The 14,941-nt window shown below is 50.0% G+C and overlaps 5 protein-coding genes across 5 annotated transcripts; 4 read left to right on the forward strand and 1 right to left on the reverse strand.

Annotated features, from left to right (window-relative positions):
* Positions 1-719: 719 nt before the first annotated feature.
* BCR38DRAFT_355781 (major facilitator superfamily domain-containing protein) lies at positions 720-1,931 on the forward strand (the record flags this gene model as incomplete). The annotated part of the gene is made up of 1 exon (XM_040856980.1): positions 720-1,931. A coding segment is annotated over one exon (1,212 nt), but the record flags the coding sequence as incomplete, so codon positions are not given.
* A 201-nt stretch (positions 1,932-2,132) lies between these two features.
* Positions 2,133-3,481, reverse strand: BCR38DRAFT_114902 (glycosyl hydrolase family 61-domain-containing protein). Its single transcript, XM_040853414.1, has 2 exons — positions 3,287-3,481; positions 2,133-3,239 (listed from the first exon to the last, which is right to left on the reverse strand). Exons 1-2 carry the CDS (start codon positions 3,417-3,419, stop codon positions 2,437-2,439), a joined length of 936 nt encoding a protein of 311 aa, XP_040710194.1. The 5' UTR covers positions 3,420-3,481; the 3' UTR covers positions 2,133-2,436.
* Positions 3,482-6,102: 2,621 nt separating this feature from the next.
* Positions 6,103-7,640, forward strand: BCR38DRAFT_355630 (CoA-transferase family III; the record flags this gene model as incomplete). Its single annotated transcript, XM_040856965.1, has 4 exons — positions 6,103-6,264; positions 6,359-6,390; positions 6,442-7,073; positions 7,135-7,640. The coding sequence occupies 4 exons, from the start codon at positions 6,103-6,105 to the stop codon at positions 7,638-7,640; spliced, it is 1,332 nt and encodes a 443-aa protein (XP_040710195.1).
* Positions 7,641-8,125: 485 nt separating this feature from the next.
* Positions 8,126-9,440, forward strand: BCR38DRAFT_450738 (uncharacterized protein). Its single transcript, XM_040861402.1, has one exon. The coding sequence runs from the start codon at positions 8,506-8,508 to the stop codon at positions 9,181-9,183; it is 678 nt and encodes a 225-aa protein (XP_040710196.1). The 5' UTR covers positions 8,126-8,505; the 3' UTR covers positions 9,184-9,440.
* Positions 9,441-12,804: 3,364 nt separating this feature from the next.
* Positions 12,805-13,869, forward strand: BCR38DRAFT_461591 (transcription factor; the record flags this gene model as incomplete). Its single annotated transcript, XM_040862543.1, has 1 exon — positions 12,805-13,869. The coding sequence occupies one exon, from the start codon at positions 12,805-12,807 to the stop codon at positions 13,867-13,869; it is 1,065 nt and encodes a 354-aa protein (XP_040710197.1).
* Positions 13,870-14,941: the final 1,072 nt, after the last annotated feature.

Consider the following 14,941-nt stretch of genomic DNA (forward strand, 5'->3'; position numbering starts at 1 on the left):
TGGGAAGCACTCAATTCTTGCATCGGCATGGGAATTCATGATCACAAAACCTTTCTGTCATCAGAGCTAAAACATCGAGTGGGCGTTCGATACGCCAAGTGCTTAGTCTTTCAATGTTAATCAACACGGCTCGTAACCCCGATAAAGGTGTAAGCCAGAAACGAGCAGCAACCTCATGAGCATCGACCCTCACGTCCAACCTTAATGAAGGGCACATGCGCGCCCTTTCGTAGTTCAACATGCCGATCCCGGCGCTACATGTTCTCTCAACCAAATATCCTGTTATCCTTAAACACCTGCTGCTCGAATCATCAAGTCAACAGAGGTCAGCTCTTGTCGGAGAGGGTGAAGATCGTCGATATTCTCCGCACGCGGGGCATAAGTTCACATTTACCTCCTTCGAACCTCGCTTCCTAGGAACTAATACATCCAACTTGACCTGAAGAACGACTTCATGACTCTTCTACTAAGTCAAATTGGATATAATTTACCATGACTCGAAATGGAAATTTCTCCCTATCAGAGATCGGCGAGCAAGAGCCCCAAAACATTGAACAAGATGCACACAATCTCGACGAAGCCGTCTCAAGGCAGTGGGGATCCAATCGAAAGAGAGCATGCGTTCTCTTGGGCTCAGCGATACTGCAGATGCCCATCTGGGGTACATGATCCCCACCATGCTAATCAATACACTTCTACTTACTTACTGATACACAGACTTTGCCATGAGTTACGGCGTCTTCCAAGAATACTACTTTGATAACTGGACGCTGCAAGGTGGCCGCGAAGTAACCGGTATCATCGGGACGACCACGAATGGCGTCATGTACCTATCCATGCCCTTGCTCTTCGCGCTATTCACCAGACGATGGGCTCACAGACGTAGGATGGCGGCTCTATGCGGGGCTGCGCTGACATGCATCAGCTTCGTCCTTTCATCCTTCAGTACCCATGTGTGGCACTTGGTGGCAACACAAGGTGTCATGGCAGCGCTGGGGTGTGCGCTAATCTACAGTCCAACGACACTATCGCTTGGCGAATGGTTCAAGACGAGCAATCGAGCCGTAACATACGGCGTCTCCCTGTCGTGCAAGAATATCGTCGGATCAGCTTGTCCGTTCCTAGTCCGCGTGCTTCTCAACCGCTACGGCTTCCGCACCACTTTGCAAGTCTGGGCCGCCATCGCAACCGGCACCAGCATCCCCGCCATCTTTCTAATACCCACTCACCCCTCCAGCATCCTCCTGTCCACAAGCACCCACCGAGCCCGCAAGAACCCTTGGGAGTTCCTCAAACATCAGAGCTTCTACATCTACAGCACGGCTATTATCTTGCAAAGCTGCGGCTACGGCATACCACAGACCTACCTTAACCAGTACGCCCACGACGTCACTCTCCTCTCTCAAACGTCGGCCACCCTCTTACTCACCGTCTTCAACATCCCTGGCATCGCATCCAGTTCCTTCTTCGGCTATCTTAGCGACAACAAGCACTTCCCCCTCTCCGCCACGACCGTGACCGCCATCTCAGCCGTCAGCTCGGCCCTCTCCGCTTTTCTGATCTGGGGCCTCACGTCGCAGGGCAGCATGGCATTGCTGGTGTTGTTCTCCATTACCTTTGGTTTCTTCGCCGGCGGATACAGCGCCACGTGGGGAGGGGTCATTAATGAGCTTGAACGTGAAGCTTCGCAAAGGAATGAGGCGATTGATACGGGGATGGTGTATGGCCTGTTGAATGGTGCTAGAGGGGTTGGGTATGTGAGTGGAGGGTTGGCGGGCGTGCCGTTGCTGAAGTCGGGGAGTAGGGCGGCAATTGGTGGGTTTGGGTATGCGACGACTTATGGGCCGCTTATTATTTTCACGGGGCTCTCGTCTGTGTTTGGGGGTTGGGGCATAGTGTGGAAGTGGATGGGGTTGCTGCATTTGGTGTGATAGCGCCGTTCTGTGTATGCATTCTGGCTCGTTCGCCGCATCAGAGACGCGCTACTGTTTGGTATGGAAGTCCACAGAGGCTATGAACGCGGAAGACGATGACGCATGCGATCAATTCACAAATCCGCAACATCCTTTCCTGTAGGTTCTCTCTGTGATCTGACATTTGGTGTACCAACAGAGTAGACAATCCATAGGCTCCATAAGTTTAGGGACCTCTATGATCACCACACAACTTCATCGTCCTACAAAGCTAGCATATCGGACTCAAGTTAGACCGGATTTGTCGAAGACTTTGTACCATAGAGAGGTATTGCCGATTTGCTCTCAGGACTAATGCAGCACCTGCGGTCGCTTCCTGTACCAATGCACCGGTTCACATCAGTTTGGTTTTCCTTTCCTAGACTGGAAATTGTTTCTCATAACAAGACCATTCGGCTCAGAGCTTTTCGCAGTTCGCCACATTTACATCATTGATGTCCCCATGACCGTCATCGGTTCCTCCTCATCCCTTATTCTGATTACTCGACAACTGTTTCACCATATGCTGCACTTCCATTCCTTCGGGCCACAACTCCGGCCCGGGCAGCGTATAATTCGTCATATACGACCAAAACTCCGGAATCAGCACCCCAGGTTCGGTGTCATTATACACCCCCGGAATCCTTACCAGCGGCCCCAACACTCCCTTCCCGTCCCCGGTGACCCGAATCTGTGCACACCCAACATAAAACTGCGCACAATCCAGCTTATGGGCCGCATGCAACGCCAAACCCTCTGCGCGTAGCAAATATTCCCCGGCCGGCGTCTCAGCCGGCAGCGTAAATCGGAACGAATGCACATTATGCGTAGCCCAGACCAAGCCCTGCGGCCCCAGCGTGGTATTTGCTTGTGTAGTGGCGGCGTATATCTTGACCCATTCACCTGAGCCATCGTAATCTGCTGCGGTGAGGCCGGCGGGCACGGGGGAAAGGTAGACTTGTTGCGGGCCGGGGTGACCGAAGGTAGAGGCTATGCCGAAACCGACCTCGGAGCCCGCGGCGACGTGGTACGTGGATGTGTTTGTGGTGATGCCCGAGGAGGCCCCAGAGTTGCACCGCATGTCGGTTGAGTTTACGAGCACGAGGGGGCTGTTGGAGTTGTTGGTGCGGCGGATGTACTGGTAGGGGGAGCCGATGGGGGTGTCGTTTACGATGAGGGTGTCATAATTCCAGTGGGCTAGGACTGGGACTGTGATGGTCGCGAGGAGGGTAGGGAGAGACAGGAGTTTCTTCATCTTGATGACGTTCATGGAAGCGCTGTGGTGGTCTGAGTGTTCAATACGAGCGTTCAGTCCTAGTCTTCGTATTACTTACAAGTAGCTAAGGACGAACAACTGCGTTTATATCCACCAGAAGCTTTTCGGGTAGAGAGCCTAGACTGTAAAAACAAACGAGAGATCTGCGTCTTGCATACTCGGAAGCTACCAATATAAAAGTTTGATCCCATTTGGGAAGTCAACTCACCGAGTAATTAGGGTAAATGCAGGGACCGACCATTTGTTGGGTTCGTGGCGAGTAGTTGGGCACATTTGCCGGCAACTTTTGGAACCACAGTTGACCGGTTCAACGATATCATTGTCAATGTCACATTTCACAGTGAACTCCGGTCGCCAAATCTAATTACAGGAGAACGCATGGTGGTGGACCACAGATCCAACGAAGAAGTGGTCGTAGGATTATGCACTATTGAATTTAAGAGGCTGCTAGCCTGCCGTTGAAGCAACCTATGGATAACATTTGCTAATGGTTCGGACATGTTAAAACTACCAAGCTATGGTCCATGTTCAAAAAAAAAAAAAAAAAAAGGCTTCCTCATCGCTTGACTTCGTTTCGTTTCCCTATGCACTTCATCCTAATAGCATGGCTTCTGCTTGAAGAACTTCTTTCTGCTTTTGGAGTCTTTACGATTGCTTTCTCAATAACGTAGTCCACGGTCCAATTGCACACTTCGGCAGATTTTCGTACGCTACCACTTTGACCTGCGGTTTTTCACCACATAACTATGTTTGGTTCTTGGAATGAAAGTGATATGATTCTAGCATTACATGCGCTTCAATCTGATCCAAAATTAAGTGTACGTCGCGCTGGCCAGATCTATAACGTACCTTTTAGAACCCTTGCGTATCGACGCGACGGTAAAACCGCTCGAGCGATTACGCGATCGCCAACGCAAAAGTCGACTCCTTCCGAAGAAGAGGCAATCGTACGACATATAACCGACCTAGATTCGCGAGCATTTCCTCCCCAATTGAGTGGTGTTGAAGATATGGCCAACCGATTACTTCGAAGTCGCGACGCGGGACGCGTCGGCGTCAACTGGGCCTCGAGCTTCGTAAGACGACAACCAGACAGGTGGGAAGGTACGGCCAAGTACAGGGCTACAAAACCCCGCCCCAAAACCAGAAGTAACCATCATAAAGGAAGAAACAAAAACATCTTTTTTTGGCCTTCATATAAATCTCAGACCTCCGGACGCGTTTAAATCGAAGGATCGAATATCAGAGAGTCCTCTGCGAAATACGCGATCCAGGAGGAGGATATCTACAACTTCGACGAGACCGGTTTTGTGATGGGCCAAATCTCGTCCGAAATGGTCGTGACGACTTCTGATCGGCGCGGAAGGCCTAGAGCAGCCCAGAAAGGAAATCGGGAATGGGTTACAGTTATTCAAGGTGTTGGGTCGTCCGATTATGCCCTCCCTCCGTACATCATTTTCGCCGGCAAAACCCACCTCTCGTCATGGTACGAAAACAGCCCATTATCGCCTGATTGGGTTATCGCAGTTACTCAAAATGGCTGGACTACGAACGAGAGGTGAATATTGGATAAAGCACTTCGATCATCACACCAAGTCTCGTACGAAAGGTACTCATCGCCTATTGATCCTCGACGGTCACGAAAGCCATCACTCGACCGATTTCGAGGTATATTGCAAAGCTAACAATATCGTCACGCTTTGTATGCCTCCTCATTCGTCGCATAAGCTCCAGCCTCTTGATGTTGGTTGTTTTCGCGGGTTAAAAAGAGCGTACGGAAAAGAAATCGAAGATCTCATGCGAGCACATATAAGTCATATCTCGAAAGAAGACTTTTTACCGGCGTTTTTAAACGCGTACAACGCAACTTTCACGGTTTCAAATATCCAAGGAGGTTTCCGAGGGGTAGGAATAGTTCCGTACGATGCAGATTATGTCATATCACAGCTCGATGTGAAATTATATACGCCAACACCTCCGGGTAGCTCGGCTGGTCTCCCCGTCCCTTGGGAATCAAAGACTCCGAACAACCCAACCGAAGCCCAATCACAAACCGATTATGTGAAAAATAGGATTGTACGACATCAAAATAGCTCACCAACGTCAATTTTTGCTGGAATAGATCGGATTGCGCGAGGTATAACGAAGGTTATGCATCGGCTTGCCCTTTTAGAAGGCGAGGTCGAATCACTTCGAAAGGCAAATGAGACCTTAAGTCGACGTCGCCGTGCGAAGAAAAAACAGCTACAGAGTGGAGGGTCACTTCGTATACAAGCTGGACAGGACCTACAGTCTCAACGAGAGGTTGATGGGCAGTTACATGACGAATTTCGTCAAATTGGTGGTGGAAATGATGTAGAGACGTCTGAAGATAACGATTCTGAGTAGTTTCAATTGATGATAGGCGTTGTGGTTGAATTAACTTATACATTGTCGTATAAGGTCTGCCAAAGTGTGCAATTGGACCGTGGACTACGTTAGAGGTTTGGAAGCTGCAAAATACCCCATCAAGAGAATCAAATCTGCTCTCCACCACCACCCCAGTCTGCCGTGCCGCTAAGATCTAACGGGAATAGTATCCGTTTCTCGGCGTTCGCGGGGAAGAGAATGGGTTTTAGGTATTCGTAACCACGTTGCTGAAACCTACATCCGCGATGGCCTCACTCATCTCTGCTCTTTTTGTCTTTTCGTTGCGTAAAGTTCTACCTCCAACCTCTCGTGTCTTAATTTCGCACTCCTCGCTATATTATTCCTCGTCGGGTTGTTCCTCATCCGTCGAAGTGCGCTTAACCTCGGTCTATTTCCCTTGACGTCACTTCTTCGGGCCCGAAGTCGTAATATCCATCAGGATTGATCATGTTGCCGATCCCCAATATGTTCGCCCGCACACTGGCTTGTACGAGCCATGGTGTTTCACGAAGGATAAGTGCTTACCGTGCTGAGGTGATACGGCACTCGTACTCCACAGCGACCGCGACGGACAAGCTTCCTTTGGCGGGGTACCGTGTGCTTGACATGACACGAGTTTTAGCTGGTGTAAGTTCATGGATAGCTGAGAGTCACCAAATGCCTCGTTCCGAGGGTGTATTTTTCGGACTTGGGAGGAGCCCTTCAACTGACACTGCTTCAGCCATATTGCACACAAATCTTGGGAGATCTGGGGTAAGCCAGAACATGTACCCCGTCAATTCCACAATAGCTAAGACCACTCAGCGCAGAAGTAATTAAGATAGAACATCCCACACGAGGCGATGACACGCGCGCCTGGGGTCCTCCATATGCGACGTACAACTCGGATTCGAAGCTCAATGGCCCCGGAGAATCAGCATACTTCTTCGCTGTAAACCGTAACAAGAAGTCTGTAGGCCTCTCATTCCAAGACCCAGAAGGCGTGGCCCTTCTGTACAAGCTTGCAGAGAAATGTGACATCCTCGTGGAAAACTACCTCCCGGGCTCGTTGAAGAAGTACGGCCTGGACTTTGAATCAATGCACAAACTCAACCCCAAGTTGATCTACGCGAGCATTACAGGCTACGGGCAAACCGGTCCTTACAGCAGCAGGGCCGGCTACGACGTGATGGTCGAGGCTGAATTTGGCCTGATGCACATTACGGGATCGCGCGACGGGCCTCCCGTCAAGGTCGGCGTGGCGGTCACGGACTTGACGACGGGGCTGTATACGAGTAATAGCATCATGGCCGCGCTGTTGGCCCGGGCGAAAACGGGGAAGGGGCAATGGATTGACGTCGCGTTGAGTGATTGCCAGACGGCGACCCTGGCCAATATTGCAAGTAGCTGTTTGGTTAGCGGGGAGAAGGATTCGGGGAGATGGGGCACGGCACATCGTAAGTTACCTGATCAACTTGTTTTCACATATTACTGTGGCCAAATGGCTGATGAAGGTAGCGTCGATCGTGCCTTATAAGTCATTCAAGACAAAGGATGGTGATGTCTTGCTTGGTGGGGGCAATGATCGTCTCTTCGGGATCCTGTGCGACGGCGTCGGTCGGCCAGACTGGAAGACGAACCCCAAATTCGCCATCAATGCGCAACGTGTGGCAAACCGTGTCGAGCTCGAGGATAAGATCGAGGCGCTCACCAGGCAGAAGACGACACAAGAGTGGCTGGATGTCTTTGAGGGTAAGGGCATGCCGTATGCGGCTGTCAACGACGTCCAGGAGACGCTGAACCACGAGCACACGAAAGCGCGGAATATGGTGGTTGAGATGGATCATACTGAGTGTGGTCCGATCAAGATGGTCAATCATCCGGTCAAGTACAGCGACAGCAAACCGAGCATTCGCAGTGTGCCGCCGACGTTGGGGCAGCACACAGACGAGGTCCTGGGTGGCGTCTTGGGGTTGGATCCTGCTCAAATTGAGACGCTCAAGCAGAAAGGCACCGTCAGGTAGTTTGTTGATATCGAGAAGGCGACGGGAGGCGGACGTCAAAACGGTAAAAGAGTGCCCTATTCCTGCCCCCAAGTTACATTCAAGTTGGGGCGCCGGTGATGTTGGCAAGGCGCCATTCTCGAACGGCATCTTGAATGTGTAAAGCTTACTAAGTTTACTCCTAAGATGCTCTAGTGTTTGTACGAAGAACAACCCATGACATGCCAATATTTGCAGTTGTTAGGTCCAAATTAGCTGCAGTGCCGTACTGCGCCCCTCCGTAGTTGGCAATCGACATGGACGGAACGGGGCGCTCGCAAATCCAGACAGCATGGGTATTTTATGCAGCGGAAACCTTTGCACCAGCAGCAATTCCACATAGTCCCGGGTCCCTTGCCCACCTGGGGTTACACTCAACTGAGCGCAGCGCCGGCTTTCGGTGAACTAGTCCCGCAATACGAATACATTGTCTGGGTGTGGTGTGGGAGACTGGTGATGCGAGCTGACAATATCCTAGTCATGTCTGCCTAGCCGCAGACAGTCCCAAATGCCATTTTCGTTCCGATACTACCACACTTGACGGAGTCTCGCAGGTGCCGCGAATGTTTTAATTGATGTTGCGCCAATAATAGCAACGCAACAGATCTTGGTGCTCACCCCAACTGCAGTTCGAGAGACAATGCAACTCGAGGTAGGCTCAACGAGTGGAATTGTCTGCAGCGTACGAGGTGGGGTAGTGAGATATTAAGCACGAAAAGAACCCACCTGTTCGTGATGAATGCTTTACGCTCTGCTCAAGTCTTCTTATTTTGGGTTGTTGTCCCAAGTTAACAATCATACCTGTAGTCTTGAATTCAATAGCATTGCCTGCCCCCCATAAACTATCATGGCGCCAGCAGTTGGCAGGAGGTACGATCTCTTTGCACCGCAAGACAAACGCACGCATGTCCTCCAAGCCAGGAATGAGATGGCCGTGCCATTGAATCCCTGGATGATGATCCTCATCATCATCGGTGTCTTCTTAGTGGTCATCCTCGTCGTCTTCGTCGCGCTGTACTTCGCAAGGAAACGGCGGCGCGCGCGAGAACTGGAAGCACAAGCAGACCCAATGGCAATCCGGCGAGAAGGCTTTCGACGACGGAAACCCAGCGCAGCCGATCAAGCAGAGGCAGAAGAGCTGGAGCGATCCGTCATGATCCGCAAGTCGCTAGCCAGTCGCGCATCATCATACAGCATCGGCAGCTCGCGCATCCTCAACAGCCCGCGGAATTCCCATCTACTTGATGATATCCCGGCGGAAGAAGCTGAAGGAGAAACGGGGGGACTCAACGAGGATTGGAAGGAGTGGGAGGCTCGGGTGAGGAAGCAGAGGACGAACTCGCTTGGACAAGGGCACCCAGCATTGTCGCCGCCATTGGAGCAGCTTGCAATACCTCAGCAATCTCGGGGTCCATCGCCGGCAACGATGGTGGCTCCGGGCAGGTCGTCACCGCGGTTGCCACTACCGCCGGCGCCACCGCAGTACGGACGACCTGCAGACGAATCGCCTGCTCACGCGCGCTGACTGGTTGGTTTTTTCCTGATTCATCATGTAACGGGAATTGGCGAGCTGCACCGGCTCATTCCAGGAACTAAGGGCGTTCTTTCTCGCTCAATAAGATCGCGCAATCACCAACGTAGCATTTCCTGCCGAAGTTTGTCCACAAGTACAAGTCGCTATAATAAGCACAACCATAGCTATAATGCTATAATCTAGCGGTTTCTTCTGTATTTAACCTCTCTATTCTTCCTAATTTGCTCCTAAATAAAAGTTACTTTGCTTCAAATAGCCTTAAGTTCTATAAATAGCTTCTTCCGACCCGTTTGTTGAGTAATATAAGTCTATTTAGAAATATACTTGCTTATTTTAGTGCTTATAGAAAACATTTAATAGTATAGAAGATAGTATTATAAAGCAACCTATAAACGAGCAGTGTTCTTAGTTAAATATATACTATTTGCGTTCTTTGTGTGCCGAAATATGTCATAACCGCGATATATTCTGGCTATCTAAAATTCTAGACAGGTGTTACGAATCTACGATTCTAACCAATGCAACAGGCCCGATGGCAGGCCCAGTGGATACAGGACAAAGAAGGAGGGGAAAGTCACACAGGAGTGGCTAGTGTCAGGGTACGGCTAGGCCGAAGGCAATAGTACAGAGTGATGGGGAGTAACGGGCGTCCCTCCTACGTAGCACCGGGTGGTCACTGGTGGTCTCAGGTAGGGGTGCCCACGATGATGCATTGATCTCTACTCCTTCCCTATCCTACTTCGAGATGGTCCTTATATAGATAGTGTCAGGTGCAAATAAGCCACAGTGGCTTGGCCTGGACAGGGGTCGGAAATGTATAACTAGGCTGCTGTGACCCTCTTCTTTTAGAGAGGGCAGCGATTAACTTGTCGTTATTGAGTCCCCTATACTACGCTATTGGTACCTACCTGGTGACTAGCAGCTTGTTTCGCTTGAGCACTCTCGTCCTTCACTTTGCACTTGAAATCCCGTGACAGATAGCTAGGCCGCCGCTTGGACTCGGCATAACAGCAGGGTCGGCGATGCCGAGGATCTTGACTCTCGTCATCCCAAAGCTTCACATAGATTGTAATCATGACTCGGGAGTCTTTTGTCCGAAACACCCCTCCGGCGGCCTACCGGTGTCCTGCGTTCAGTATCCTGACAGCTAGCTGCAGGAGGAGCCAGCTAGTGCAAGGATCACAAGTCACGTGACTTACAAGGGTGGATAATTTGGATATGAAATGATCCAACATATCCAAAGGATCATTCACGTTAAATTTCAATCAATCAATCAATCAATCAAAGGATCATTTGGATATGGAATGATCCAAAATATCCAGTTAGGACCAATAGTCTCCATGAAGGATCTAATGGCCCCAGTTATCAGTGAAGGAGGGAATGGATATATAAGGGACAGGACTCCCAGGCATTTCATAGATAGACAGTCTCTACTTCAGTGATCAATCTAAGCATCAATCTAACCCATTGGTGAGGCAAACTGCCTTGACGACTCTATTCCCAGTTACCCTACTCGAATACTTCAGTTACCCCAAAGCACTATACTCCATACGTCAGACCCCGATATTATTGCTAAAGGACTCCGTAGCAGGACGTACTTACTAGCACAAACCCTTACAGACTCTTTAGTGGTTTACGCAGCTAGACTATTAGAGGTTTCGTTACAACAGGCCTTTAGTTATCTTTTTACCCTAGCATTACCAACGGACTCAGTTGTATTTACTAAATCGAGTGGCTAAATACCTATACCGCGGTGTTCGAACCTTTGGTTCAACACAGCCTAACAGGTCCATTGGCAGACCTGCATCGAGTCTGCTACGAAAAGGAAGAACTATGTCCCGATCTGGATACGACAACTCTTACAAGACAACCCAGCTAGTATCAGAAGGAGCTGGACATTAGCCAGCACCCTATCTAACCCCTATCAAGCGTAAACGCAAGAGAAACTAGAAAGAACAACAGAAACGAAAGGAACGTTACGATCGGGATAAAGCAGAAAAGCGGGCAGCTCTGATATCGGAATTCGAGGTCATGTAATAGATCACGAGAAATCAATAATCCAAGGGTGAGACGAAGACTTATAATCCAAGCGTAAGCCTCACCAAGGGATCACTACACTAGAAACGATCTAGGAGTGATCCCGGAGAATCAGTAAAGGAGAGGATGGATATACAAGTGACAACGTCCCCAGGTATGTCTCTACTTCGGTGATCAAGCTAAGGATCAATCTAACCCATTAGTAATGCCTATCAATCCTTACCATCAGCTTCGACTTTATACATACAATTCGGTTTTCCATAGGCACCCAGCTCCGACAGACGCCTATTGCTCAGACAGCTCATAGCAGGACTTACCTGTTAACACAGACCCAGCTACCGTTCTACCCTCAAAGGTAGAGCAGTTGACACACGCGGAACCTAGCTATAGTTTTACGGACTATAAATTTTGACGACGGGCAGTGGGTGCCCGCAGGTTCAAGGTGAAGATGACGGAGACAGACAACAAGATCCTTAGCAAGATCTGCCGTCCGCGAGGGCAATAGCAAATAATATACTATAAAACGCTCTTAATTAGGGCATGGTTTTTACTCAGTTTGGTAGACTTGGTACCGTTCTTTCGTGCTACAGACGCGGTCTTACAGGGTAGAAGGAACAACGCCGTTCGATTGGGCCGCTTTCCGCACAGAACCGCCCGATTATACGACTTCCTTCGCCTCCTGAATGTGGTATTCCCTGTCGCGATTTATTGTCCGAATTCCGAATATGAGTAACTTCGAAATTGACGACTGCGATTGGTTAGCACAAGAAAGGGTGCGATTCGAAGGCAAGTCGAAGGTAGTGTTGTCCGACTACTCTTGGTGTCTGACTTCGGCAGGAAACACTATAATAAAAGTCGGAGTGACGGCATTGATGGGCAATGTGCATGGCCGTCTCTCTATCATCATAGGACATCAGAGATCATATGGTAGAAGCCAGCGCCATAGCGATGCGTTTTGACGGTTCCGTCCGCAGTTGACGGGATTGCTCAATGCGATAGAGACCCAAATAGTGAAATAAAAAATAAGATATATCTTGGTCTGAGCGCGAAGTTGCGGTCTGTACAGCCGGCGAAGGCAGTATTGACTCCCATCAACAAGGAAAGGTGACTTGAGGAAAGCAGCAAAGTTTTTAGCACAAAGAGCCGTGGAATAATAACGCCCAGAAGCCCTCCGGTTGAGCAGTCGCACCCAAACACAACCACCTCTCTTCCTAAAGTCCCCCAGCAACAAGTAACTACTAATTCATGCTTAATTCGGTACTATTTGGCAGTATTTTCTATCTAATTTCATACCCTGCGTTCGATCGTCTTTCCTTTAGACACCCTCCCCTATATAATCTCCATAGAGAGCAGTTGCGATGGTGAGTCTAGCACAATCGGTGAAAACTCTGCTGACTAAGATTTTTCGATTTAGCGTTGGCGGGGCCCCCACTTATCACTTACCTGTACATCAGTCGCTCGTGCATCTCAAGTTCCAGCGCAATTCTGTCCTTGTCAACCTCAACGTCAGCCATTGTCATTCGTGCAACTATGGCGCCCTCGACGACAACGAGCGAGGGCGACATCCTTGCCGCTATGTCGGGCGGTTCCCATGGTGTCCCCGGTGCTGCTGGTGCCGCTGGTGCCGCAAAAGAGGTGTACAAGGAGAATTTGAACGAGGTGCTTATGTGCCCAGACTGTCGCGTCACTCCCCCTACCATCGTCGAGGAGTTCTCTTCAGGCGACATGGTCTGCGGCGATTGTGGCCTTGTCCTAGGCGATCGCATCATCGACACTCGATCCGAATGGCGTACCTTTGCGAACGACGATCAAGGCAATGACGACCCTTCTCGTGTCGGTGACTCGATGAACCCGCTGTTGAACGGCTCGCAGCTCGAGACGACCATCGGATTTGGAGAAGGATCGCGCGCCAGAGAACTCCAGCGCGCCCAGAACCGCACGCAGAACGACAAGGCCACCAAGACTCTGCTTTCAGCCTACCGCGAGATCACCACACTCTGCGACGCCATGCAGATCAACAAGGACGCCCAAGACCGAGCCAAGCACATCTTTAAGCTGACCGATGATGCCAAGCTTTTCAAGAGCAAGCCCCAGGAGTCCGTCATCGCCGCCTGCATCTTCATTGCCTGTCGCCAGGCCAACCAGTCCCGAACCTTCAAGGAGATCTTCCAACTCACCCGCGTCCCCAAGAAGGAGATTGGTCGTACCTTCAAACAGCTGGAGAAATTCTTGCAGACCATCCAGGAGAGAAATACTGCCGGCTTGTCTCTACAGCCCATGGACAACGGAACCGGATCTACCAGTGCTGGCGAGCTTTGCGGACGCTTCTCCGCTCAGCTCGGATTCACAAACCCCCATCGCATGGAGAAGATCTCCAAGACCTTGGCCGAGAAGAGCTCTTCTATCAAGGATCTGGCTGGTCGCTCTCCCCTCTCTGTCGCCGCCGCCTGCATCTACATGGCATCTCACCTCATTGGCGAGCCCAAGAACACCAAGGAGATCGCTCTGGTGGCCGGTGTGAGCGATGGTACCATCAAAACAGCCTACCGGTTCTTGCTCGCTGAGCGCAATGCCCTCATCGAGCAGGCCTGGCTCACAGGCAAGATCGCTGGTGATATGAGCAGGCTCCCAAACAACTAGGGAAAGTTGGGACCTTTGCAGCCGAAGAAAGTTGCACAACTACGCCGCGGTTGGGTCTAGATGCTCTTGGAAGACAGCGCACGGTCATGGAGTATCCTTTGGCCCTCGGAAGACAAAAACTGTGCTCTTGAAAGATAAAGCGACGCATACTTCAGGTTGACACCATACCTCAACTTTCGATACCCCATATCAACATTCTTACATCAAAAACCTGTATTCATACTCAGCGAATCCGAATTTGACGACATTGATTTCTAGGGCTGGCAGGGAAAGTCGATATACACAGGCGTTCATGGCAGGCATGGTTTTAGCCTGATGGCATTTTGGTTCTGCGAGTCAAAGTCGGCCAAATGGCAGGCTTTGGTCAGTTCTTGGCGATGACTTTGCAACTGGTTCACGAGTCGTAGATGCAATTTCAGCGCATCATTGACATCTTGGTTGGTCTTGCAGTACCTCGTGTTGTGACTCAACTGCCTTTGATCCATTGTGAACTCCTGTGTTGAAGGTAACCTACATTGGTTGAAGTCGCTAATCAGTGTGCAGGATTGGAGATGTTACCGTAGAATAATAGACATCATGATACCCCCAGCTTCCACAATATTCCCGTGCGTTACAACGGCGTAATATAGATGCATACTGTGGCCTCTACGTTATTCCTGTGGACCACAATGTTGTGACAAAAGTGCATAGGTATCATGCTTACCTATGAGCCCATATTATCACGCCCTTAATGCGCCATGTATTCTGCCACCTCCTTGTTCGTGTTCTAAAACCTGGGTGCCTTAAGCACCGAGATCATACTGAAGTTTTTTCCAATATCCAAGCAACTCTATTATAGTTCTTAGATCCGGAGTAGATTTGTACCTAACCAGGCCAGCTACACGTCAAGCCTAAAAACAACCGGTCATCTATTTGTCATTTTTGACGGTACTTCCGAATACCTGTAATCTGCACCAAATTGCTAGTACCTCTCCAATAAATCTGTAGTTTGTGACTGCTATGGGGCTTGGACGTGATTACGGACATGTCATTCTCGGTCAAATCCGAATATGATGAGCATAATTGACAAAGA

Source organism: Pseudomassariella vexata (genome assembly GCF_002105095.1).
Source record: "Pseudomassariella vexata strain CBS 129021 chromosome Unknown BCR38scaffold_22, whole genome shotgun sequence".
Classification (NCBI taxonomy): domain Eukaryota; kingdom Fungi; phylum Ascomycota; class Sordariomycetes; order Amphisphaeriales; family Pseudomassariaceae; genus Pseudomassariella; species Pseudomassariella vexata.

Coding starts and splice junctions, on each gene's coding strand:
- BCR38DRAFT_114902 (XM_040853414.1), bottom strand. CDS start 3,419: ATGGGATCAAACTTTTATATTGGTAGCTTCCGAGTATGCAAGACGCAG. Junction 3,240..3,286: donor TTGTTCGTCCTTAGCTACTT/GTAAGTAATACG, acceptor TTGAACACTCAG/ACCACCACAGCGCTTCCATG.
- BCR38DRAFT_450738 (XM_040861402.1), top strand. CDS start 8,506: ATGGCGCCAGCAGTTGGCAGGAGGTACGATCTCTTTGCACCGCAAGAC.